Source organism: Herpailurus yagouaroundi, unplaced genomic scaffold (assembly GCF_014898765.1).
Source record: "Herpailurus yagouaroundi ecotype Mexico unplaced genomic scaffold, PumYag 483, whole genome shotgun sequence".
Lineage (NCBI taxonomy): Eukaryota > Metazoa > Chordata > Mammalia > Carnivora > Felidae > Herpailurus > Herpailurus yagouaroundi.
This window is the reverse complement of record NW_024412700.1, coordinates 665382-690857: the sequence shown is the minus strand read 5'-3', so window position 1 is coordinate 690857 and position 25476 is coordinate 665382. Positions and strand designations below refer to the sequence as shown.

Here is a 25476-nt window from a genome sequence, read left to right as displayed (position 1 = left end):
ATGAAATCATTTTTTTCTTATGTTGTATATGTTAACGTTTGTAAATAAGAATTTTTCTCGTTTGCAGGTACAGATCTATGAATTAGAGGAACATAAGATTGAAACGTGGAGGGGTAAGCACTATTGGGTGTTAAAAATCTTTTAGGATCAGGAAAAAAAAGTGGGTAAAACATGTCTTAGCTTCGCAGATCCTTTTCCCTTTGCCTAAGAAATTATGTGATTAAAACGTTTATTTCTATCTTAATCTTGAGTAGTGTGCTATTATTATTGTACACACCATCTGTTCTGTTTACTAGGGGATCCTATAACAAGTCCTCACACTGAGGCGGGGATAGAAAGACAGTGAACTAACCATTGCCCCGGTCACTGCCCCCCACGGAGCCACCACTGACTGCTAAGGATTACCGTCCTTGCCCACAGATTTATCTGTCTGTAGAGAATGCACCAGGCGAGTGCTTAAGATGAACAAAATTAAGGATCTGATCTCAAATTTAATCATTATTTCTTTATCGTGGAGAAACACAGAACAAATGAACCTTAAACTAGAAGGTGTGAATAAAATGACATGAAAAAGGAACCCTTCGAAGTCACAGTACCTTTTCCGCAATGGATCCATTTTTTAAATTCTGATTTCACGATCGTGAAATTGCTCTGTCTTAGCGAGCCCCGTCATGCTGGATTGATGGAGGGGGCAAAGGGCCCGTCACTGGGATGGGACAGGACTCACTGAGGAAGGCAGTCGGACCGACATTGAGGAGAGGCCTTTGTAGGGTGTTCAGAGAAGAGCCTGGCTAGAAATGGAGGGCCCGGTAGATAGAAAATTTTTGATTAATAATTTGCTTGGAACGATGAGCAACCTTTGTGACCAGCAGCCGCAAAATCTGAACATCCGTGGGAATTCTCTAAAGGGCTAGCGGCTCTTTCACTCCATTTGACTTGGAAGTTTCGCTGAGCGATATATTTGATTTAGAATGGCTTTGTCAAGTCAAACAAAACAGAGTCAACATGGGATCTGTATCTTAGCACTGCCTGTTAGGAAGTGAATATATAACTGAACACCAAGACAGATCCCCCTGAGCAGATTCTACTGCATTATAAGTAACGTTAGACTAAGATTTAAGTATATTTACAGTTTGGCGTGAGATGGTGTTCATTCAGTGGTAATAATGGTAACGTCAAGATCCTGCTTCATGCTTTTCTGTATAGAAACCTCAGCGAGGCAGATTTCATTACAGTGGGTCTTTAGGAAGATAGTTTCTACAGACTCCCAAGATCCCCAAGATGCAGGTTTTGAGCATGAGTTTGGGGAAACAAAACTTAAGCACCTTTAAAGGACAAAGTCTGTTGGAACTTTTATTTTCTATTTTAACTTGTGAAAATTAGTTTTAAAGGATTCTATGAACACTTCTGTCTTAAGGGTGATAGCAATTTGCTAATATTCTAGTGACCTCTGCTGGTTTTGATTTTTTACATCAGATTGCTTGAATATTCTTCTCATTTTTACAACATCCATTGTAATACTGTTTTTAAATATTTAATTTTTCCACAAAGGCAACATCCCGAAAGCAGCTTCTAAGTTGTTTAAAATAGTCCTAACTCTAATTTATCCGGTAGTGTTCAGTAAATTGCATTCATTTGCTTTTGGTTTTTAATCCTTCTAATTGTTGTCTGTAAATTGAAGAGTAGTTTAATTTATGTAATAATTACAAACAGCAAATGGGTTGTTACTAACTGCGTATTTTCTTTCTATAAAAACAGAGCTTTATTTACAAGAAACATTTAAGCCTTTAGTGAATATATCTCCAGATGCAAGGTAAACTTGTAAAGTTTTTCTCCTTTGAAAACATTCGTTCAGATTCTTGTTTTGTTTCCATGATTGCTAGGTTTTTCATGTAGATAGGGGCCAGCCAGCCCTCCCTAATTTCAGATATTGAATTCAGTAGATGTAGAGGCAATAGAAATCAGCCGGTGTTTGTCCAGAGGATTGATAAGGGGCTGGGAGGATGGTCACGTTAAGCAGTTTTAAAATCCCGATCACCAGCAGCACAAACCATCCGGGGAGCTCTACCTCCGACCTGTTAGATCGCCTTTGGAGGGTGGTGCCCAGGAGCGTGCATTCCGGAAGCTCCCCCAGGGGTTCTAGCGTGCCCTGAGGTTGAAGGTCACTCTCCGTTAGACATGGGTCAGGAGGTCATCGGAAGAACGCGCCACCCCTCGGGAGTCCTCTGGCGCATACGTTTTGACCCAGGCCTTCTGGGACGGCTCCGGCAGACCCGGGAAGGGCCAGAGCAGCCCCGAAGGGGGTTGCAGTGAGTCCGCTACGGGGCAGGGCCGGGCCCGAGCTCCTGGTCGCTGGTGTGGTCCCTTCGCAGTCCTGTCGTTCTCAAACAGCAGCATTAAACACGGTTAGAACCTCCTCTCCTAGAGATCCGTAGCTCTCGCTTGTATCTGAGATTGACACAGACTGGGAAAAATCAAGACCCTCTTGCTGAGATACCCAACTTAAAACTTTGCCCAAACACTGCTTTGAGTCAAATCAACCTTTTATTGCTGTGATGTGAAAACACTGAAAATGCTTCTAAAGCAGGGGTGGTCCAGAGCGTTTTACATTTTTCCTTAAAGCCTCCTAACAACTTTGATGGCTTTTCCCGCAGCCTCTTCGATGCTGTATACTCGTTGATCAAAAATAAAATCCACAGATTGCCAGTTATTGACCCTATCAGTGGGAATGCACTTTATATACTTACCCACAAAAGAATCCTCAAGTTCCTCCAGCTTTTTGTAAGTAGTTTTTAGTGTTTCTAAAGACGTAGTTGCATCTACTTTAACTCATTTACTTCAAGTAAATTGGCTCCTGTCACCCTCAGTAGAAGTGGTGAACTTTGGCATTGCGATTGTTAGGAGGTCTCCATCGTTGCTAAGCTGCACTTTCTCAACTTACTGCATTCTCCAAGTTGATTCCATGTAAGAAGCAGTCGCCTTTCAGGGCAAGTGTCAAAATACTCAACACGCTTGAAATTCTCTATTTAAGTTAGAATGTTTCATCACCTAAAACAAGAGGGCAGTAAAGCAATTTGCAAGTCAGTCTCTTTCAGACACTGCTATCTTAAGATCGGTTGAGCCAGTATTTACAGCAAATTGCCTTACGATGCTTTATCGGTATCATGGTTGCAGAAACATTCAAACAATACCGTCCCCAGGATTATGTTATTGGAAATTACAGCGATAGAAAAACCCACAGCGAATAGAATTTTGGCACGAGAATACCATGTTGGTCCAAATTCGGGCTGTGTTACCGGTAGGTTTTCTCAACTGCGTTTGAAACGAGACATCTTCCTAATCATCCCGAACACTGGCCTCTTTGGTCAATACTAAAAGCGCCGAAGGACCCGAGTTTTTACAAGAGGGCTTTAATTTTTCCCCTTCGGATTACATGCCCTGAATTTGCAGTTAGCCGTCGTTGGTCAGCTAGGACCAGTAGGAGGCCTCATTCGTGGTCCCGAAGAGACGACACGTGAAGTCATGTTTTTACGGAATGTAGTAGACATTAAAAATCGACCCTCAGAATGCGCTTCCCGGCTTCCTACCGCATCAGTTAAGGAAATAAGACAGCGCTCTAGCGCGACGCAGAGAGGCCAGCCTCCCGACCTCAGCTTTGCCAGACAGAAGCAACCGAGGGGTCCGTAGTTGGGAGAATCAGGCCAGTCCTGCATTTTCATAGTTTACCTGGGAAACTAACACTCTTCACGATTAAATAATTGCCAAGACAGAAGGTAGGAAATTGACAAAAAAGCAGGCAGTAGAAAGACAGTGTAGGGGAAAGTCAGGGACGGATAGTGCTGGGTAGACGTCCCCCCTGTCAGGCACAGACCCTGGGTCTGCTGTGCGCTGAACAGGCTGTCGCCCCCGTATCCCAGTTGAGTGGGATCCAGGGCCCGCAGGTGCCAGGCTTTTAGCCCACCCACCCCCTAGAGCGATCGCACTAAAGTGACAGTAATCGTCATAGCTGAAGACTCTTCAGCATTTGTCACGTGGCAGGTACCGTCCTGCCCATGTCACACGACACCTCTAATCCTCGCCTCCACCCTCTCAGGTAGGTATTTTTTACGCGTCCCCACCTTCGAGGCAGTGAAACTGAGGTGGAGCGGCTGCCAGCTCACTGCCGGCAGTGGCTGAGAGGCTCCCGACGGGCGGCCTCTCGGCCTCTCGGCCTCCCTGCCTCCGCGGCCCTGTCGGCGGGCGGTGTCTCGGCTCCTCTGTGCGGAGGCGCCCGGCTCAGAGAGTTAAGCCTGCCCCGGGTCTCCCAGATGTTTCTGGTCGAGTCCAGCCCGTTTTCACGGCTGCACCGCTGTGGATGCGAAGGAACAGTGGGAGGCGGGCCTTGGTGTCCTCCTCTTCCATAAAAAGTCGAGGAGGTCCCCTCTGCCAGTACAGCCTTACATTTGGGCCAATATGGTAATGAAGTCATGCTCTTAGAATATTCACCTAGAGGTTTTCAGATTAAAATACAGGATTTTAAATAAAACTTCAGACCCTGATTTTTACTGATCCGAGATCATTTTCTGAGGCAAAAGTGGCCTTTCCCTTGGAGACCGTTGACAGTTAGCCTGAGCATACAGTATGGAACAGGGGTTGTCCTGCGTCACGATGGGCTAGATGACCTAATAGGTCTTTCTTTTTTTTCTCTAAATTTCTAGGATTCTCATGATTTGAATATTGATGAACTTTGACTTGAACATTTTGTTTCTTCTAATTGTTCATCTTTTCCTGATAATTATAAGGTACAGCAGGAGGACGGAATCAACTATACCCTTTATACAAGGTGGATTTTTGAAACCGTAGACCTTATTTTGTCTTAGTCAAACATGACCCTAGACTCCTCTCTTCTGACTTCTCCCTCCTCCTCTAAAACAGCCCATGAAAAGAAAAGCGAACTTTTAAAGGTTCTTGCAATTCTGTTGGCCTGTTCTGTGCCCCTCGTAATCACAAGGTGGAGTCCTCAGGATGTGGGGGTGGGGGTGGGGGGCCGGGGTGAGGACTAGCTTAGCTCGGACAGCTCTCCTGAGACGCTCTGGGTCTGGAAACGCGTGGGTTCTTGGTAGATATTCCTTAATGCCGACAGCAGGACCAGGAGTTTAAGATAAATACCTAAGGATACGGGATTCTTGGTGGCTGTGGGTCTGAACTTCCAAAGAGACCTCTTGTTCCCTCTTCTGTCCACGTTTTCCGTGGGTGAAGAGGAGGGGAACGTTACACTGTGTGAGTTGCCTTGTAGTGTTTTACTAAGTCGTTGAATAGAAGCGTAGACCCGTAAACCGGTTTGAACGCAGACTGCAGTTCCTATGTGTAGCATTTCCGTGTTCGTTCGGACATCCGGGTAGATGGTCAGAAAACCGCTAACCGTAATCTGTGATACGTAGTGTTTTGTTTCAAGTGTGGACATGTGCACGTTGAAGAGGTCTGCTCGGGCTCTAGAGCATTCGTGTTTATCTTCTGCTTAGATGTCTGATATGCCAAAGCCTGCCTTCATGAAGCAGAACCTAGACGCCCTTGGCATCGGGACCTACCACAACATCGCCTTCATCCACCCGGACACTCCCATCATTAAAGCCTTGAACGTCTTTGTAGAAAGACGAGTGTCGGCCTTGCCTGTGGTGGATGAGTCAGGTCTGTGGGTTTGGTCAGACAGAGACCACGCTTTGTCTCCTTGGGGCAAACGGACTGCTAAGCGGTCAGCAGATCAGACTGGGTGGGTGGCCAGCAAGGGGGGGGGGGGGGATGAGAGTTTCAGACGTGGCGGATCGAGTCAGCACTCGGGTTAGCAAGGACTTGGACCTGGCTTATTTCTACACTTGCTGTTAAGATGGGATTTCATGTCTATTTAAAATTAGACAGGTTTGTTTAATTGCTAGTAAGCATCTGGCTAAGACTGATTTTAAATGGTTTTTTTTTTTTTGTCTCTAAGGCCTGTTTTTTTCTAACATTTGTTTTCATTTTTAGGAAAAGTTGTAGATATTTATTCCAAATTTGATGTCATTGTAAGTACTTTTAATTTTGTTACACCTGTCCTCTAGAATGCATTTAAAACAGATTCACGGGGCACCTGGGTGGCTCAGTCAGTTAAGCATCCGACTTTGGCTCAGGTCATGATCTCACGATTTGTGAGTTCGAGCCCCGTGTCGGGCTCTGTGCTGACGGCTCGGAGCCTGGAGCCTGCTTCGGATCCTGCGTCTCCTTCTCTCTCTGCCCCTCAAAAATAAATAAGTGTAAAATAGGTACATTAATCTGTTTGTGATTTTCCCTGATTTACTAGCTTTTGTGAATGTGAGGACTGGAGGATTCTGCAGACTGCCCAGGGTTACTGTGCTTAACATCCCCTGGGTTAGCAGTGAATAACATATTAGCATTTTATGGTTTTTCCAGTCTATGTGTAGTTTATCCACTACTGTAGCATGTGTGAATATTATAGACGGTCCTATTTCTGTGGGCAAGACATTATTTATTCCATGTGCTTAGTGCACACAGTAATTCAGGGGTCACTTCAGGGGTTATAATCATCTCATTGTTTTACTGATTGGGAACAGCTGTTCTAAAGAAAACAGCAAATATATTCATTATTTAAAAAAATTTTTTAATGTTTATTTTTGAGAGAGAGAGACAGAGCGCGAGCGGGGGAGGGGCAGAGAAAGAGGGAGACACAGAATGGGAAGCAGGCTCCAGGCTCTGAGCTGTCAGCACAGAGCCCGACGCGGGTCTTGAACCCACAGACTGCGAGATCATGACCTGAACCAAAGTCGGATGCTCAACTGACTGAGCCACCCAGGCGCCCCTATATTAAAGTCCTGTTTCGAGGGGTCTGTTTTTGATCCCTGGTGTAAATCTGCTAGATGTAATGCTACATCTTTCTACTGAATGCTTTTTCGCCCCATTCATTTTAAATGCACTTCCTTAGAGTTTTCTAGTATCTCTAAGAAAGGAAACCAAAATTCTGGTAGCCCCAAACGTGCTCTGCATTTTTTACCCTAATATTGATCCCGCCGTTAAATATAACTTGGCAGCTAGCTGTGTCTCTTGTCTCATGCATTCTGCTTAACATAACAGGCATCAAAAAATCTGCCAATTAGAATTTGGTTGGGTAGGACCCTCTGAGGTTAAAGCCACATGGGTCTGTGGGGGGCTCGTCTGGCCTGTTCTTCCTTCACGGGCTTGACCTGGCGGGTCCCTCGGCGCCTTCCTGACGAAAACCTTGCCCCCTGGGCAGGGGCTCGCAGGGAGGGTCTACTGTTGCAGGCACCCTAGGGTGCTTCTCACCCTTTACAAATGTTAGTCTAAGGATGGGGGGGGAGGTAGTCTTCCGTAGGACAAGCAGGCAAAATTTAACAGGGTTTGTCATAATTAAGGTGTATCTCGTAAGCTCTGTGCTGACAGCTCGGAGCCCGGAGCCCGCTTCGGATTCTGTGTCTCCCCCTCTCTCTGCCCCTCCCCCACTCATGCTCTGTCTCAAAAATAGATTAAAAAAAAAATTTTTTTTTAAGATAAACAATGTCTTTAAAAATCAGGTCACTTTAAACTTACTAATCTTGGTTATTAAATAGGCGAGCTGAAATCAAAGGACATAATTCACCGTCCCTTTATTACAGAACCTTGCTGCTGAGAAGACATACAATAACCTAGATATCACAGTGACCCAGGCCCTTCAGCACCGCTCACAGTACTTTGAGGGCGTCGTGAAGTGCAGTAAGCTGGAAATACTGGAGACCATCGTGGACAGAATAGTGCGGGCCGAGGTGAGGCAGCCGGGCCAGATCACCCCCTCCCCTCCCACCCCTGCGCACGCCCACTGCACCGGGTCCTTGCTTGAGGTGCGCGGGGATCCTGAGTCACAGCGTCAGCCAGTGCGATCGGAGATCACGCCCTCCCCGTGTTGCTTGACACATAGTAGGTCATCTGGAAATGCTCACTGCAGTGAACTGATAAGTGCAGTGTCATAGTTGAGTCAAACTGGTCAGAAACTTTCATGGTTTAAAAAGCACATAACTAAAAAAACAAATGTCCCAAGCGCTTTAGGTCCCATTAGGGGATTTACGAACTTAAAATTGTGTCATTGTATACTGCTGTAACAAAGGGAATGGTCACTCAAAACATCCTTTGATCTTCATAAGTTAATGTTCTCGCTTTCCTGATCGAGATAAGAGTAGATGGACGAATAACTTCGTCTCCTGACCCTCTGCACTCTGGGTGCCTGCGTACGTGAGGGTTTTGAGTATACTTCGGATAACGCTTCCGATAAAAGATGAGCGAGATCAGCATATAATGTATCTAATCCAGGATCCCCACTCCCGGAATCTTTCCTTCCCTTCCTCATTAGACAGGGATGGGAATGTTAGCCGTTTATCACTCTCGAGGACTGACATACCGTGTTCTTTCTGGAACTGCCCCGAAGTAGGCAGAATCCATTCATAATGATACATCTGCTTTGGTCATTCTTATTATAAATAGGAGAATACAGTCCACGAAGAAAAGCCCCTGATTAGTTCGTAGGCTACTAACAGGCGATCCTAACATTACCTGTGAAGCAGGGGGTTGCACCCTCTCGGGAGCCATCTTACAGAAACATAGCCCCGTCTTCATCCTTGCGTGTTGAAGACTTCACCTTGGCGTGGGCTCACCCGCGGGGCCTCCCCCCGCTACCACTGTTCACAGCTTTTGAAACGTATTTCACTTAGAATCTCAGTAGGAACGCTTTCCTTTTTCTACTTGAGTTTAGTACCCATCACTCTTGTTCTCCAAAGAGTTTTAGTGGGCTTGGGAATACATCTTTACTTTTTATGAAGGTCCATAGAATTACAGGCCTTTCGAAGATCATAGGCAGAAATGGGTAAGACCCCTCTTCCTAATTATCTATAAGGACAGTGCACATCCATGTGATGAAATCCTTTACAACAATGAGAAATGTCCTAGAAGGTACAGAAAAAACATTAACAATGTATTACCAAGAGAAAAAGCCACTTACCGTATAGAGCGTGAGTGTATTCATTTACCTGCTCACGTGTATAGAAAAGAGGCCAGAAAGACCTGCGCCACAGCAGTAGCCGTGGCTGGTCCTGGGTGGCAGAGTTCTGGTTAGCGTGGGGAACACCGTCCGGTGCTCCTCTGTCCTGAGCTCTCTTGTCTGAGCATATATTATCCTCGGGCAAAAGAGAAAAGCAATTGGCTCGTCTTTTCGGCCCATCTGGCAAGCAATAGAAATTTCTTTGTCATAGGAAATCGGTCATTGAGGAAAAAGATGTAACTTAACACTTTTCTCAAGTTGCCCATCTTGACTTTTTTCCCCATTGAAATAATTTCTTTCACCAGATGGCTCCTTGCTGGGGGACAAAGGCCAATTTTAGCTTCATTACAGTTGTTGGGGAAAGGGTATACAGTATCCACAATGATTTAGTTATTTATAGGACATAAATATCACACCAGAATATTCGCTAGTCTAGACTCAGCAACAAATGGCAAGAAAATATTTTTGGTAGTCATTTCTGCCTGGAAGAATGAATTCTCTGGGTAAGATCGCTGCCCCTTGACCAGTCATTCAAAAGAGAGTTACTTAATTAGCATTATTGGACGTTAACAACAAAATGTGTCCAGTATAGACTAGAAAGCACTCTCTGATCCTAGATACAAGCCATCGTTTTAATTTATAATTATAGTAAAATAATTGTGTTCTATCACAGGATTATTGAAGACCCAAAGTTTTTTTAGAAAAACTTTTCAAGTTTATTTAAGTCCTCTCTACACCCAACATCTAGAGTAAGACCCCACAACACAAGCCATTCATTTGCTAAAGATCTCGGTGGAAAATGAGATGTGAATGTTTCAATTATAGTTCACTTATCTTCTGAACTGAGCATATTACGTAGGAATTTCATAGAGAAAAGACTACAGAAAAATGAAGAACCGTGACCCATGTTGTTCTCGTGCTCATTTGGTTGGACGTCCTTCCCACGTAAATCAGTATCTGAGAGTTACGAGAAACTGAGATACAACTGTAAAGAATTAAGAACCTACGTTTAAGATTATGGCTGCCTGGTGCCTTCATGTTTTGGGGTTGCATCGTTCCTGTATTGATATTCTGAAATTTGAAAACAGCGGGACGCGGCCGATTTTTCCCACAAGTAATTAAGAAAGTCAGCACTGCATTGTAGCTTCAGAGCCTAAGACCCTTCAAGGCTCTGTGCACTGTTTCCATCTCTCATTTGTGGGATGTACTCAGGGCATCGTATACGAAAGACATTTTCCCTTACACCCGTTTTAAACCTTCATGTAAATCCTGACCCACTTTTCTCGCGTTTGCAGGTGCATCGGCTGGTGGTAGTAAATGAAGCAGATAGCATCGTGGGTATTATCTCCCTGTCAGACATTCTGCAGGCCCTGATACTCACGCCCGCAGGTACGAGTGCCGGGTGCCGGCCTTGCCCTTTGTGTGCGAGAAGGGGGGGTGGGGGCTGCCGGGCGGGGGCGGGTGCCCCGTGCAGGTACTTCACCACCGCGCACAGACAGAGCTCGGTGTTTCGGGGTTGTATCGTTCCTATATTGATATTCTGAAATTTGAATTCTCGTGCATTGCCCTGTAAACCATTTTCACTTTGTGTGGTTTTTCTTTGTTTTACTGCTCCGCGTGGGTGAGAGATAAAAGTCGATAGAAATTCTGAGGAGCATCCTATCAACAACCAGCAGCGTCTGCATAAGTGAGGATTCGTTGCCATAGTCCTAACCCTTCCCATTCAAAAGCGAAGACTCCTTCAGTTTTGATTTTTAGGACGACTACCTAGAAAACATAGGAGGGGAAATTCTTCGCTCTACCCTTAAAAAAAAAAAAAACACAAAAAAAAATCTTGCGTTTTGAGTATATAAAACAGAAGGCCTAAACACAAACTTTTTTCCATTAACAACAGCATATGGGAATTACATTACCTCCCAAACAGCATCGGTAGCTAACCTCATTTTGTGCCAGACCAGCTCGGCGCAAGCTCTGAGGCCAGTCAGGGAGCGTGCACGGGAGGGGAGGAGGGGGCTCTGGGAAAGAGGGCTGCTGTGTCTCCTGTGGGCCATGTTTAGTAGTGAGAGGCGGGCTAAGGGGTCCTAAAAGCACCAGCCCTCTCTTTTTCCTCCCTACTCCTCCCCTTCCCACCCCCATCAAGTACAAAGAGTCCAGCCTTGGGCCACACTGACCCGTGCCAAGACTGCAGACTAAGTGACATACACTCCGAACCCCCTAGAAGTTAAACATTGAAGTGTGCATGTACTCAAAAACAGACACACAGACCCGTGGAACAGAACAGAGACCCCAGAATTGGAGCCACAAATATATGGCCAACTAATCTTTGACAAAGCAGGAAAGAGGATCCAATGGAAAAAAGTCTCTTTAACAAACGGTGCTGGGAGAACTGGACAACAACATGCAGAAGAATGAAACGAGACCACTTTCGGACACCAGTCACAAAAAGAAACTCAAGATGGATAAAGAACCTGAATGTGAGACAGGGAACCATCAAAATTCTAGAGGAGAAAGCAGGAAAAAATCTCTCTGACCTCGGCCGCAGCAGTTTCTTACTTGACACATCTCCAAAGGCAAGGGAATTAAAAGCAAAAGTGAACTATTGGGACATCATCCAGATAAAAAGCTTTTGCACCGCAAAGGAAACAATCAACAAAACTAAAAGGCAACCGATGGAATGGGAAAAGATATTTGCCAATGACATGTCCGACAAAGGGCTAGTATCCAAAATCTATAAAGAACTCACCAAACTCCACACCCGAAAAACAAATAATCCAGAAAGAATTGGGCAGAAGACATGATTAGACACTTTTCTAAAGAAGACATCCAGATGGCCAACAGGCACATGAAAAGATGCTCAACGTCACTCCTCATCAGGGAAATGCAAATCAAAACCACACTGAGATAGCACCTCATGCAGGTCAGAGTGGCTAAAATGAACAAATCGGGAGACTGTAGATGCTGGTGAGGATGTGGAGAAATGGGAACCCTCTTGCACTGTTGGTGGGAATGCAAACTGGGGCAGCCACTCTGGAAAACAGTGTGGAGGTTCCTCAAAAAATTAAAAATAGATCTACCCTATGACCCAGCAGTAGCACTGCTAGGAATTTACCCAAGGGATACAGGAGTGCTGATGCAGAGGGGCACTTGTACCCCAATGTTTATAGCAGCAATTTCAACAACAGCCCAATTATGGAAAGAGCCTAAATGTCCATCAGTGGATGAATGGATAAAGAAGATGTGGTTTATATATATAATGGAAAACTACTTGGCCATGAGAGAGAACGAAATCCTGCCATTTGCAGCAATGTGGATGGAACTGGAGGGTATTACGCTAAGTGAAATAAGTCAGAGAGAGACAGATGTCGTATGTTTTCACTCATACGTGGATCCTGAGAAACTTAACCGAAGACCATGGGGGAGGGGAAGGGGAGAAAATAGTTACAGAGGGGGAGGGAGGGAGGCAAACCGTAAGAGCCCCTTGAATACAGAGAACTGAGGGGGGATGGGGGTGGGGGAGAGGGGAAAGTGGGTGATGGGCACTGAGGAGGGCACCTGTTGGGAGGAGCACTGGATGTTGTACGGAAACCAATGTGACAACAAATTATATTTTTTTAAAGTGAGCCCAATTAAATAATGGGGAAAAAATAAACCGTGCATGTACTACAGTACTTATTTTACCTTGGTTCAGAAATCAAACTAGCCAAGACCAGTTTCCAGTTGGTTTCTAACCTAAAGATGCCCATCTTAAAGGAGTCCCTGCCACCGGCGAGAAATCTCACCTCCTCTGGGTGCAAGCAGCGAGGCCGTGACTCCAGCAGAGAAGCAGCAACCAGGGAGGGGGTCCACGGACTGAGAAAACACACGCAAACCCCTAGCAGAAAGATAAGCAGGTGGCGCCACCCCCGTGCTGCGGGACCCTCCCCGGCTAGCAGGGCGCTCACACGGCTGTACTTGACCTACGCACGGAGGTCACCCGGACCAGGCGGGCGAGACCCATCCGGAGCGCGTGATCCCACTCCTGTGCGGCCTGCGCACAGACAGATCCTTTGTGCGCACGGGGACGGGCCTCGTCCAGGGCGGGCTCGTCCTCGCGGGCACGTAACTTAGCACCTTCAGAAAGAGGCACCCCTCTCCCGGGCAGCTGGCCCGGGCCAGGGCACACGTTCAGCCAGCAGCGTTAGGGCTCATTTCGGCCCCTCTCGGTCTCATGGCCAAGATTCTTTGTGCATGGTAAGCTCCGGAGTGAACGAATCACGTTCTTTAGCCTCTGTGTGCCTAGTGTCACAGACCCAAAGAATGAGAGTGGTGGCCCGGGGCGCCGGGCTCAGTAGAGCATGCGACTCTTGACCTCAGGGTTGTGAGTTCGAGCTCCACGTTGGGCGTAGAGATTAAAAGAATTAAAAAAAACTTGTTTTAAACGAATGAAAATGTTGGGCTGGATGAGTTGACATTTCCATCCACATTTGAGATTTTTTAAATTCCAAGTCATTAATACTCCTCTGCGGGGAGGAACCCTGTTCCACAGCCGAATTTGGTATGTGCGTTACCATAGAAATAACGTTCTAAAGATAGTAGTTGAGTTAGAATTCTCTGCAATGTAGTGTGTAGAACCTATTTAGGAAAAGTGCTCCGTGTCCCTAATAACTGCATCGCAAGTGAACGTTCGGAGAGCTCTCCGGGAACACCGGCCCTGCCCGCCTCGGATCAGCAGCCCTTGAGATGCCGTCATCGTGAGAGACGGTGCCATGTAAGCATCAGGTGAGGGCTCCGGCCTGGCCCCCGTCTCCCCCAGGAGTTGCCCGTGTGTGGCCTCATTTAGCCCCTGGTCCAGGCAGCCGTCCGGTGAGCAGGCTGACCCAGGCCCTCCGTCCTTCCAGACACACTCTGATACCAAACCCACAGGTGAAGCTGTTTGCGGGCGACGAGGGACCGCAGCCGGGACCCGCGCTGCTGGGTGGGAATCAGCGGCAAGAGGCACTTCGAGAAGGCATCCGCTGTTGGGTGAATAAAAGCTACCAGTGGTGATTCAGCAGCCAGTGGACACGGTCCTCCATCAAGGACGTGGATTGGCCGTAGTAACATTTTCTCTTCGGCAGTAGCTCCTTGTCACACGTGGACCGTCCAGGCAAACCTACGTGTGCGTGCGCGCACGTGACCGATGAATAAATGATCGGTTAGCGGTAGCTATGGTTTTTTTAGCCCCTTATTTTCTATGGGTTCATCTCTTTCAAAAGTCTTCTTGGGTCTGAAGGGACAACAGGAGAGGCTGCTGTGCTGAGAAAAATGGTAGCGCTCCCGCCAACCCGCCCGGAAAGTCACGAGCCAGATGCGTGCAGATACCCGTAAACGTGTTGGAACGCTTTTGTTCAACGTTTTGGAAGTACGCACAGGCACACCTCAGGGACCCTGTGGGCTGGGGTCCGGACCCCTGCAGTACAGCGAATGTCACAATAAAGCGAGTGGAAGGAAGGTGTTGGTTTCCCGGTGCATGGAAGGCACGTTTGCACCACACGTTTGCGGCATGTGATGTGTGCCCCAGCACCGCGGCCAAAACGACAGTGGACACACCTCCGTGAAAAGCGACTTGATTGCTGAAACGTGCTAACCGCCGTCTGAGCTTCCAGCGGGTCCTAATCCTCTTGCTGGAGGGGGTCCTGTCCCACGGTGATGGCTGCTGACCCGGCAGGGTGGTGGGCGCTGAAGGCCGGGGTGGCTGTGCAGCGTCTGAAAATAAGACAGCGGGGACATTGGCCGCACCGGGTGGCTCTTCCCGTCACGAACGATTTCTCTGTGGCGGGCGGTGCCGTTTGATGGCATTTTACCCAGAGGAGAACTTTCCCCGAACCGGGGTCTGTCCTCTCAGCCCCCGCCGCTGCCTCGCCTACCAGGCTTCCGGAGCGTTCCAAATCCCTTGTGACCGTGTCTTCGCGGCATCTCCACCGGGAGGAGATGCCACCTCAGGAAGCCGCTTTCTTTGCCCCTCCTCGTCCGTCCAGGTTTCATCCTGAGATGGTGGCGACCCCGTCCCCTCTTCAGGCTCCACTTCTGATCCCAGTTCTCTTGCTGTTTCTACCGCATCCACAGTGACTCCACTGAGGTCCTGAACCCTCCACGTCCTCTCAAGGAGGATTGGAATCACCTTCTTCCAAACTCCGGATTATGTTGATAATCTGATCTCTTCCTGTAATCACGAACGTTCTTAATGGCTTCTAGAATGGTGAATCCTTCCCAGAAGGTTTTCAGTCGCCTTCAGATGCATCTGAGGAGTTCCAGGCGTGGCAGCTGTCGCCTTGTGACCCGTGTTTCTTAAATACTAGACTCGAAGGCCGAGGTGGCCGCCTGAGGCACGGGCTGCAGGATGGCGGGGGTGGCGGCAGGCACGAGCACGACCCTCATCCCGTCCGTCTCCGTCAGAGCTCTGGGATGTGACCGGGTGCACCGCCAGGGAGCTGCCCCCTCTTGAAAGGGATCTCTGGCTGAGCAGAACTCAGCAGCCAGCGTCCCCTGCTCAGTGACCGTGCGGGAGACCGACGGGCTTCGTCGTGCGTTCACAGAGCGCAGGCGGAGCAGACCTCCCGCCGTTCACGGGGGCCTCGGGTTTTCGGAACGGTCACCGAGCCCCGGCTGCCGATCCAGGTCACTGCCGCGTCAGCCCCCGACGAGGGAGTCAGCCCCGGGCACGGACTTCTCTCTGGCTCTGAAGGCCCGGCTGGTGTCTTCCGGGAGAAGGCTGTTGTGTCTCCACCGAAGGGGTGGGTGTCGTGCGGCCCCCGCATTCGTTCCGGCTGCTGGGCCTTCCGGCCGGCCTGCCGCTTCGCCCTGCACTTGGGTGCTGTGGAGAGGGCGCCTTTCCCGGAACCTCCTGACCCACCTCTGCCAGCTTCAGGCTTCTCCTCTGCAGCTGCCTCACCTCTCTCCGCCTTCACGGAGTCGGAGAGAGTCGGGGCCTGGCTCCGGATTAGGCTCTGGCCTCAGGGGACGTGTGGCTGGCGCGACCTTCCGTCCAGACCCCTGCAACCCTCTCCATACCAGCAGGGAGGCCGTGTTGCCTTCTTACCACCCGTGTTCCGGGAGGAGCATTTTCTTTTTTTATTTTTATTTTTTAAGTTTACGTATTTATTTACTTAAGGCATGTCTACCCCCAGCGTGGGGCTCGAACTTACAACCCAGAGGCCAAGAGTCGCTCGCTTTTGCGACCGAGCCAGCCAGGTGCCCCTGGAGCAGCCCTTTATCTCAAGGATTTTTCCTCTGACTTCACAGCGGGGCTTGCTGTTTGGTGAAAGAGGCCCACTTTGGACGTGTCTTTGTCACACCGGGCTTAATCATTTCTAGCTTTTGATACAAAGCGAAAGGTAGGCGACTTTCACCTGAACACCTAGGGGCCGCGGTAGGGTTGCCACGTTGGCCTGGTTTCAAGAGTGTTGCATCTCAGGGACGAGGGAGGCCCGAGGAGACGGAGGGAGAGATGGGGGGGGGGACGGCCAGCGGAGCGGTGGGCACACACACATTTATTGAGTCGCTGCCTGCGTGTGGCTCACGGTGCCGGCCAACGATTACAGTAGCGACCGAGATCCCTGATCGCCGTTAACAGGTATCGTCGTGAAAAAGTTTGCGACGCGGGGAGTTCCCAAAATGGGACGGGCACACAGAACGATGCCGTTTGGAAAACGGTGCCAGTAGACTTGCCTGAGGCAGGGTTGGCACAGACCTTCCGATTTTTAAGAACAAAACCACCCACAAAGCGCAGTGAGCGAGGTCCGCCCGCGTGACGGCAACACGCGCACCTTCACTAGGACACACGTGCGTTCTCTCTTTTAAAAACGTTAGCACTGGAACCCCTTTCTTTTCCAAATTAAGTCCTGCGTATTTAACACTTAGGACCTGGAACACAGATTAGAAGTGGGCGGCTGTGTTTGTAGGGGTCTGGAACGTTCTCCTAAGGCACGGCAGAGTACGGGTGAGGATTCCCCGGGGGGTGGGGACCACCCCTGCTGTGTGCAAGACAGGCCCATCTGCGACGCGCTTTGATGTTTCATTTTCCATCTACCGACAGGTGCCAAACAAAAGGAGACGGAAACCGAATGACCGCTGTGAGTGGAGAAGCCCTCGTAGGAGAACTTGAACAAAGATTCTGGGTCACGCTTTGCCTCATGAACACTGACCGTGTTAGAAGACCGTAAAATGGCTAAGAATGTATAGCAGGGTTTAGCGATGGGTGTTTTTTCCAGTGACGTTGAAACTGAGCATAAGAAACAGGTTTTATGTGTTTGAAGATTCAGCCTTGCATTAAAAGACTGTTTTCAGACCTTCGTCTGAGCGATTTCAAATGCTGTATGTTATTAAAGTGCACTGTGTCCTGAAATTTTTTATTATTTTTCGTTTCAAAGAATTCACTGGTCTGTAACAGGTAATATGACATAAGGCGAGCGCATGGCTTCTTCAGACCTAGTGCCTTATGTCGGAACACGTGATATGTCATCACTGCGGCCCGTGGCAGCTGGAGCCACACGGTGCTGGGGCGTGACAGTCTTTGGACCTTTACCAAATCAGTTTTGTTCTCATTAGATTTGTCAAACCGTTGTAATTTGGATATAAATCATTACTTTGTAAACCTTCAATGGCAGTTTTACGTTTAAGTGTCTGTTCTGAACTACAGTGTAAACAAAACTGCTTTACAACAGCTTTATTTATTTTTACTTTCCTGCAAAATTTTTTTTTTTTTTTTTTTTTTTTTTTTACACATCCTGGTGGGTAAGCCTCCCCATGCCCGTTAATAAACCATCGGTGGTTATTTTTAAAAGGCAAATTTCTCATTTAAGTTTGGATCTGGAAAGCGTAGGACTTCTAAAATAGCCACTGTTAGAGTGGAAAAGCCGAAGTTTCTGAAAGCACGGGTGAAAACGTGCTCTGCTAGACTGGGAACAGGCGGCGGTTTTGAGCGAACAGAGTGCCGGGAAGAGGTCTATTTTTTTCTTGTGTACTGAAACGTAAAATCACAATGTTTGTACGGCTGCTGTGCGATCGTCCGTGTAAATTCTATTGTGGCACATGCAATATGTCATGTGGTTGAAGAGAAACCATGTTTCCTAATGTAAGTGCTCTGAAAATGTCCACACTGTATATATATATATGAGTATAGTTTGATTTTTTTGTTGTTGTTTTGGGGTTTTTTTGGCAGATTGAAAGATTAAAGTAAATCTTATTATCGACCATTTTGTTCAGGACGTTCTTTGAAATACCACGTGTTTCGGCACATATTCATTACAAATCTGCATGAAGTTTCCCACGTAGAGATTTCTTCCCAAATGAAGGAGAACGTGAATTCTCGGATCCCTTTTTCCCTCATCAGAAAAAAACAAACCTGGGGAGCCTGGCTGGATCAGAGGAGCGTGTGACTCTTGATCTCAGGGTTGTGAGTTCGAGTCCCGTGTTGGGTGTACAGATTACTTAAGAATAAATTCTTGGGGACCACCTGGGTGACTCAGTTGAGCGTCCAACATCAGCTCAGGTCATGATCTCGCAGTTAGTGAGTTTGAACCCTACATCGGGCTCTCTGCTGTCAGCACAGAGCCCGCTTCGGATCTTCTGTCCCCCCCCCCCCCGCCTCTCTCCCCAATTCATGCTCTGTCTCAAAAATAAATTAAAAACATAATAGGGGCGCCTGGGTGGCTCAGTCAGTTGGGCGTCCCACTTCAGGTCAGGTCATGATCCCACAGTTCCATGTGTTCGAGTTCCGCATCGGGCTCTGTGCTGACAGCTCAGAGCCTGGAGAGTCTGCCTTCAGATTCTGTGTCTCCCTCTCTGGCCCTCCTCCACTCACACACTCTCTCAAAAATAAATATTTTAAAAAATGTTTTTAAATAATAATAAATAATAAAATCTTGGGGTGCCTGGGTGGCTCAGTCGGTTAAGCGTCCGACTTCGGATCAGGTCGTGATCTCGCGGTTCATGGGTTCAAGCCCCGCATCAGGCTCTGCACTGACAGCTCAGAGCCTGGAGTCTGTTGCAGATTCTGTGTCCCCCTCTCTCTCTGCCCCTTCCCTGCGCACGCATGCACACACACACACGAAAAAAATTTTTTTTAAGAAATTAAAAAAATATTTTTGAAAAAACCTTAATGACTCACACACTTTCTCTCCATTATTAAATAGAATACATTCAATTAAAAGTCGACCCGCAGATTTTCTTATGCTGTCACTTTGCATTTCCTAGTTAGGCCAGCTGTGAGAGAGCACGTGTACACGTTTCCCCATAGAAACCGTGGTTGTGACTTAGGTTAATGGTCATATTTGGGAGAAAGCAAAAACAGTCACAAAGCTGCTAGAACCCCAGTTTGGAACCTCAAAACATCTGCTTTCAGCCCGCCCCGGGTTTGTGAAGCACCCATGAGTCTGCTCAGACTCCCATGTGCCACACAGAGCGTATTCTGTGTATGTTCCGCTTCAGAAAACCGCACGGGGCCATTTACAAAGAAACGTGCTACCATTCTCTCTTCCCAGAGGCATACTCAGTCTGGCGGGCCTCGGGCAGGGTAGGGTAGGGTAGGGTAGGGTAGGGCGGGGCAGGGCTGTGTCACCGTGCCGGGCAGCAGGGTTTGGAGCGCACCTGCACCTGTTAGGCGCCAGCGGGAGTGGGGCGGCCCCTTTTCAGACGCAGGGCTGTTGCCCAAGAGCATCTTGTTTCCAGCAAGTGATAAAGACCGGGTTCTAGGAAGTGTGCCTCTCTGCGCCCTTCTAGAAATAAGGAGAAGTGGCACTTCCAGAATCCTAACGAAGAAAGGATTCTAAGGGAAAAGCCTAGCTGCCCCGAGAAAAACCACCTAGAAACCCTTGCTGGATGCGCCCCAGGTGTTTGCAGCAGCCCGTCCCCTCGAGGCTCCCAGGGCCCCCTTGCGTGGCAGGCTCACTGCGCCACCAGTGCCCACGGACGCCCTGGCCCTCGCACCAACGAGGAGCTCACAGCCCCCAAAAGCCCAAAGGCCTTTGGGGGCGGTGAGTGATCACGACTGACGAGTGATCAACGTGAAAGCAAGAGCGTAAAAAACACACCACACCGGTTCCGGAAGCGGAGAGGGCATCCGTTCCGTTTCATATTCTAATCTCTAAGGAAAACTGGATGGACTTCCTGAACTGATGACATCTCTTACATTTTCCTAGAGAAACATTTGCGTGAGCAGACCATCCTCTTTAAACCACTGGTTCTCGGCGGGAGAGATTTCGGACCCCGGGGGACACTTGGCAAAGCGGAGACACTTTCGCTCGTCACCACTGGCGGTGGGGATGTGCCGCTGGCGCCTGGTGGCTAGAGACCACAGACCCTGCGAGCGAGCCAGGGCGACACACAATGTGCAGCCCAAGATGTAAGTGAGGAGGTTAGAAACTCCGCCCCGAACAATTACAACCTTCTGGGGATTTTTGATTACCTTCGTTACTTCCTAACTGAATCCATCTGTCTTTGGGGGGGGGGGGGGACACCTGAGCAGGCAGCCTTTCTGGGACAGGGGACAATCCAAACAGTCCACAGGTAGATTTCAGGGCGCTTACTTCCAAGGCACTTCCGCCAAAAAGAGAATTTCGCTTTGCAAACAGTAGCGCTCTCGGGAGAAAATTCCAACCCGCAGGGAAATGCTCGGAAGTTTCTCTTACTTTCTTTTCACAAGGAAACCAAGAACAGGTTCCAAAATTGTTTTTTCACGTAAAATCCCCTGTGCCACCAGCAGGGTTGTAAGTCTACATAAAGAGCATGCTTGCAACAGTCACAGGAAACCCCTAAAGTCCCCTCGCCTTGTGGATGTAGCCCCATCTTCTTTCTAGAACTTACCACACCGCACAACATTTACCTTTAGATGCCAGCCTAAGCCAGAGCATAGTAAAATCAATCACGTGGCTCCCTGCGTGGCTCTCAAAGATACTGAGGATCCTCCCCGCAGGGAGGTGGGGAAAGAGCCAGATACCCAGTTCCCTCCAGACCCCTGCTGGACCTCCACCTCCAAGGAACTTGCTGGTCAGAATCTGAAGACTCGACAAAACACTACTCTGACTTCAGCTGTGCGTTGCCCTCTCTGGAAAGCCTGCGTCACAATCACCTGCTCTCACTGGGGACCAGAGCCTGAGGGGCGCCTGCTTCTGGGAGGTTGGGGACGCAGGATGAGGCTCCCACCTGCCTCCACTGGCCAAAGTCAGGAGCATCTCGCCCCCTCCCGCCGCTCCGGCCAACGGATCACCACCGCAACGAATCGAATCGGAGAACGCAGGTAAACAACTGCCAGGTGTCACTGGCGCTCATTTGCCACAGGCCATTTGCCTCACCCATTCCAGCCACCGGCCCTCCCAGCCCCAGGGAGAGAGGCTGCGGACCCTCCTCCGGGTGAACTCTCCCTCCCAGCTGAGCACAGGAGCCTGAGAGCAGGCCCTCCCTTCTCATCTCTTCCAAACTGTGCTGCTCGGCCTGGGAGAACCACGCAATGGCCCAAAGCCACGCCCGGGGCTGCTCTCGGCCACGGCCTCAACTGCAAAGACCAAGGGGGAACCTCCAACTGCGGCCCGCGAGGCCTGGCCACTTCCGGGCGGGCCAAGATCTGGGGAGGGTGGGGTCCCCCCGCCTCGTGGCCCGTGCAGCCTGAGGTCCCCCTTGCTTTGGCAACCCTTTGGATACGCCCCCTGGCCCACAAGACGCCCCGAGCTGTGGGGTCACCTCCCTTCCAGCCGCAAGGCCTCCCCACTGCCTGGCGCAGAGGACGTGGAGAGGGTCACACTCAGGAAACCCTAACCTCTACCTACAGCCCCAGCCCCCCAATTCCTGTCCAGCCAACACCTCCATCCACCCCTCCCCACTGCTGGGGACTCACCATCTTCAACCATGATGCGGAGACGCTGGCCACCTCTGAATCTTCCGTGAGCTTTTTAATCCTCCTCCTCTCCACCCCGCCCCTTGAAAAGACAGCAATAAAGAGGCCGCATTTCTGGCGGCCTCCAAACGCATTCGGATTCAGAGGCCCAAAAAGCTGACCCTCCCGACATCACAGCCGTTAAGCTGCATTTTTAAACCAAAAATCTCATCATCTCATTTCACTGCTCAGAAACGATCACAGCCCCCCCCCCCCGCAAAGCCCTCCCCTCCCACTGAGCCTCCCACCGACTTGCTCCCCGTCCTTCTAGAAGCTCCACGCCTTCCACACCTGCCCACCGGCCTGAGCTGGTCCCCACCCCCTTTCCTCACCTGCAGATACTCAACTGCTCTCTCAAGGGCCAAGTCAAATGGCCCTCCACTTGGAGGCTCCCAGGACTCCCCCCCTCCACACCCCCACACCCCCACCCCCCCCACCCCCCAGCCGGCCGATGGATGCCTCCCTCCTCTGACAGCACAGGCTATAATTCCGTAGGCCTGTTCTGCCCTGCCTCCTTCCTGGATAGTGGAGGGTGGCGCTTGAGGCCACCTGGCATCTCGGGTCAGAAGATCCTCTCCTCAGGGACGCCTGGGTGGCTCAGTCGGTTGAGCATCCAAACTTCGACTCGGGTCACGATCTCGGGTTGGGGAGTTCGAGCCCCACGTCAGGCTCTGTGCTGACAGCTCAGAGCCCAGAGCCCGCCTTGAGTTCTGTGTCTCTCCCTCTCTCTGTGTGCTGCTTATGCTCTCTTTCAAAAATCAATAAACATTTGGGGCACCTGGGTGGCTCCGTCGGTTAAGCGTCCGACTTCAGCTCAGGTTGTGATCTCACGGTTCGTGGGTTTGAGCCCTGCATCAGGCTCTGTGCTGATGGCTCAGAGCCTGGAGCCTGCTTCACATTCTGTGTCTCCCTCTCTCTCTCTGCTCCTCCCCCACTCACACTCTGTTTCTGTCTCTCTCAAAAATAAATAAAACCTTAACAAAAATTTTTTTAAATAAACATTTTAAAAATTTTGTTAAAGAAGACATGCTTCTCGGTACTGCTGTGCGCACCAGGAAACTATTATAAAATCCCTCACCTTTCTTGGCTTGGCTCTTCCCTTGTGCAGTTACTGAGACGGAGAAATACGCACATACCGTTATGCATAACCGTGCTCCCCGGACGCTAAAAGTCTCGCAAACGTTAGTAGCAGGTGTTGTCCTCACGGGTGCAGCGGTCACCTGAGTCCCTCAAGGGAACGATATCCTACTCATCTCCATACTCCCACACTGGCACACCTCTGGACCCGAGAGGTGCTTCGGGAATGTTCGTCCGACGTTTGATGAGCGGTCGGTAAAGGCCAGTACATCCAGGAGGATCTTGGGGCTGGTGACACACTCCAGCCGTGTGACGCTGTTCCCCTGCGTGGCCAGGCTACTTGATGAAGGTGGGGAGACACCACAGGATACGGGGCGCCATCTACGAATCCAGAGGCGGCCCTCTTCTCTGCCTGTAGCTTTCACAGGTGGGTTCCTACCCGGGGAGGACGCTGGAGGCAGGCCCCCGAGGAGCGAGAGCCCTGCTCCCTTTCTAACACAAGGGACACTTCCTTCTCAGAGGAGGGAATGTGGATACCCGCAGACCCCCAGGGAGCCCGCGGCCACCGGAGAGGGCCGGCAGTCAGAGCACAAGCGACAAGCTCCGTGGGGAGGGGGATGGAGAAAAAGACACCAACACCTGCCCAGAGAGAAAAATGAGGCCGGCTTCAGGCGCGGGCAGTGGAAAAGCCCAGAGACGTGGGCACCAAGCCAGCCCCTCACGCCTGCATAGATGGAACAGAGGATTTGATAAAACTCACTCCTGAGCCTCTTAAAATCCAGAGGCAGTCCTTCCGAGGGCATTTTGAGAATTCCCAGCTGCCATCTCTTTGCCCCTTGCCCTCTTTTTGACAGCTGAAACAATTTCCAGAAACGTCGCCCCCGCCAAAACAGTGCTTTGTGAAGGACGGCCCCTGGGCTAATTCCTAATCACAAGCGTCAGGTGGGAGGAGGGGACAGGCGGGTGGCCCCTGGGTGGGAGGTCTCCAGCAAACCAGCCTGGAACGAGCAAACTGGGGTGGCCCCCAAGGCCCACACTCTTGCAGCCCCTGTTACATTTCAGAACCGCATCAAAGAGAACAGTTGCTTAGTCCCCAGTGAAGCCTTAGGCTTCAATGTCAATTTATTTAGCAACTATTACACTGTGCACACAGCACCACCACGGGCCGGGCACCGTTCGAGGGGACCGGGCCACACCACGAATCTCTGCCCTCAGGGGCTTACATTCTATCTAGTGTGCTGCGAGAACATTTTAGAAGAACATCACCACGGCACCTTGAGGTTGTTCTCTCGCTTTTTTTTAAGTGTATTTGCTTATTTTGAGAGAGACAGAGACAGCGTGAGTGGGGGAGGGGCAGAGAGAGAGGGGGAGAGAGAGAGAATCCCAAGCAGGCTCCATGCTATCGGCACAGAGCCCGACTCGGGGCTCGAACTCACGAACCGTGAGATCGTGACCTGAGCGGAAACCAAGAGTCGGATGCTTAATTGAGCCACCCGGGCGCCCCTCAAAGCCCATGCTCTTAATCCCAGTTCTAAACAGCTATCGCCAGCTGAACTGTGTCCCCCCCCCACAAAGATCTGCTGAAGTCTCCCCCTGACCCCGGTCCCTGTGAATGTGATCTTATTTACAAACAGGGTCTTTGCAGACATGGTCAAGTTAGGTGAGGTCACACTGGAGGAGGGCAGGCCCTAAACCAGTGACCGTGTCCCTTGGAGAACAGGCCACACAGAGAGAAGGCCATGTGACAGCAGACGCAGACTGATTAATGTGACAAAGCTAGGTACTGGGAAGGTGCTAGAACATTAAACGTGGTTTTAAAAACTTTACCAACACATTTGTATAAAAGTACGCCATTTGCTTTCTTTTTAAAAGCAATTTTATCGTAACCCAGACATATTAGAACTGAAATACACGGAAGGAAAGGTAGAGCTGAGCGTAAAAAAAAGCAGACAGGAGGTTTTTCAAATGGCGACCGACAGAGGTCCATTTTCAGGGGCCTTGAAACGCATTGGTTGGAAATAGGGCAGGCTACTATGATTACCGCATTGAAAGGAAAAGTCTTCAAAAGTAACCATATTATAGATTTCAGACATCTTGACACAGCACTTAGTGATGAATAATTGAGATCTCTTCCTTATACCTTATGCACCCGATGGCTCTATTTATTATGCCATAAATTCGTTGACCCAACTGCTCTTTTTTTTTGAAACAGGCTTTTTCAAGAACTGTAAACAGTGTTTAAAAGAGCACAGTGTGTACTTTTTTCTATTATTTGCAAATCGCCTGGAGGAAGAATGCTCCCCACTCTGTTGGTGAAACTAAAGCGACAGCGTGAGCCAGCGGGGAAATGATGGGACCAGCCTCGCCTGCAGCTCTGAGCCCTCCTGCCGACCCAATGCCACTTTCACGGGAGGGTCACAGAGTCACTGAACACTGACCTGGGGCGGGGGGGGGGGGGGGG

General features: G+C 49.5%; 1 protein-coding gene across 8 annotated transcripts in view; it reads left to right on the top strand.

The window, feature by feature from the left end:
• The window catches only part of PRKAG2 (protein kinase AMP-activated non-catalytic subunit gamma 2), a 262603-nt gene extending 244341 nt beyond the window's left edge, over positions 1-18262 (top strand). For all 8 annotated transcript variants that reach the window (XM_040464568.1, XM_040464567.1, XM_040464569.1 and 5 more), the window contains 8 exons: positions 68-113; positions 1759-1813; positions 2655-2781; positions 5502-5667; positions 6001-6038; positions 7641-7787; positions 10348-10441; positions 17106-18262. In XM_040464568.1, the coding sequence (XP_040320502.1) occupies positions 68-113; positions 1759-1813; positions 2655-2781; positions 5502-5667; positions 6001-6038; positions 7641-7787; positions 10348-10441; positions 17106-17137 (705 nt within the window). In that variant the 3' untranslated portion in view covers positions 17138-18262. The remainder of the gene's footprint in view (positions 1-67; positions 114-1758; positions 1814-2654; positions 2782-5501; positions 5668-6000; positions 6039-7640; positions 7788-10347; positions 10442-17105) is intronic.
• The last annotated feature ends 7214 nt before the right edge of the window (positions 18263-25476 follow it).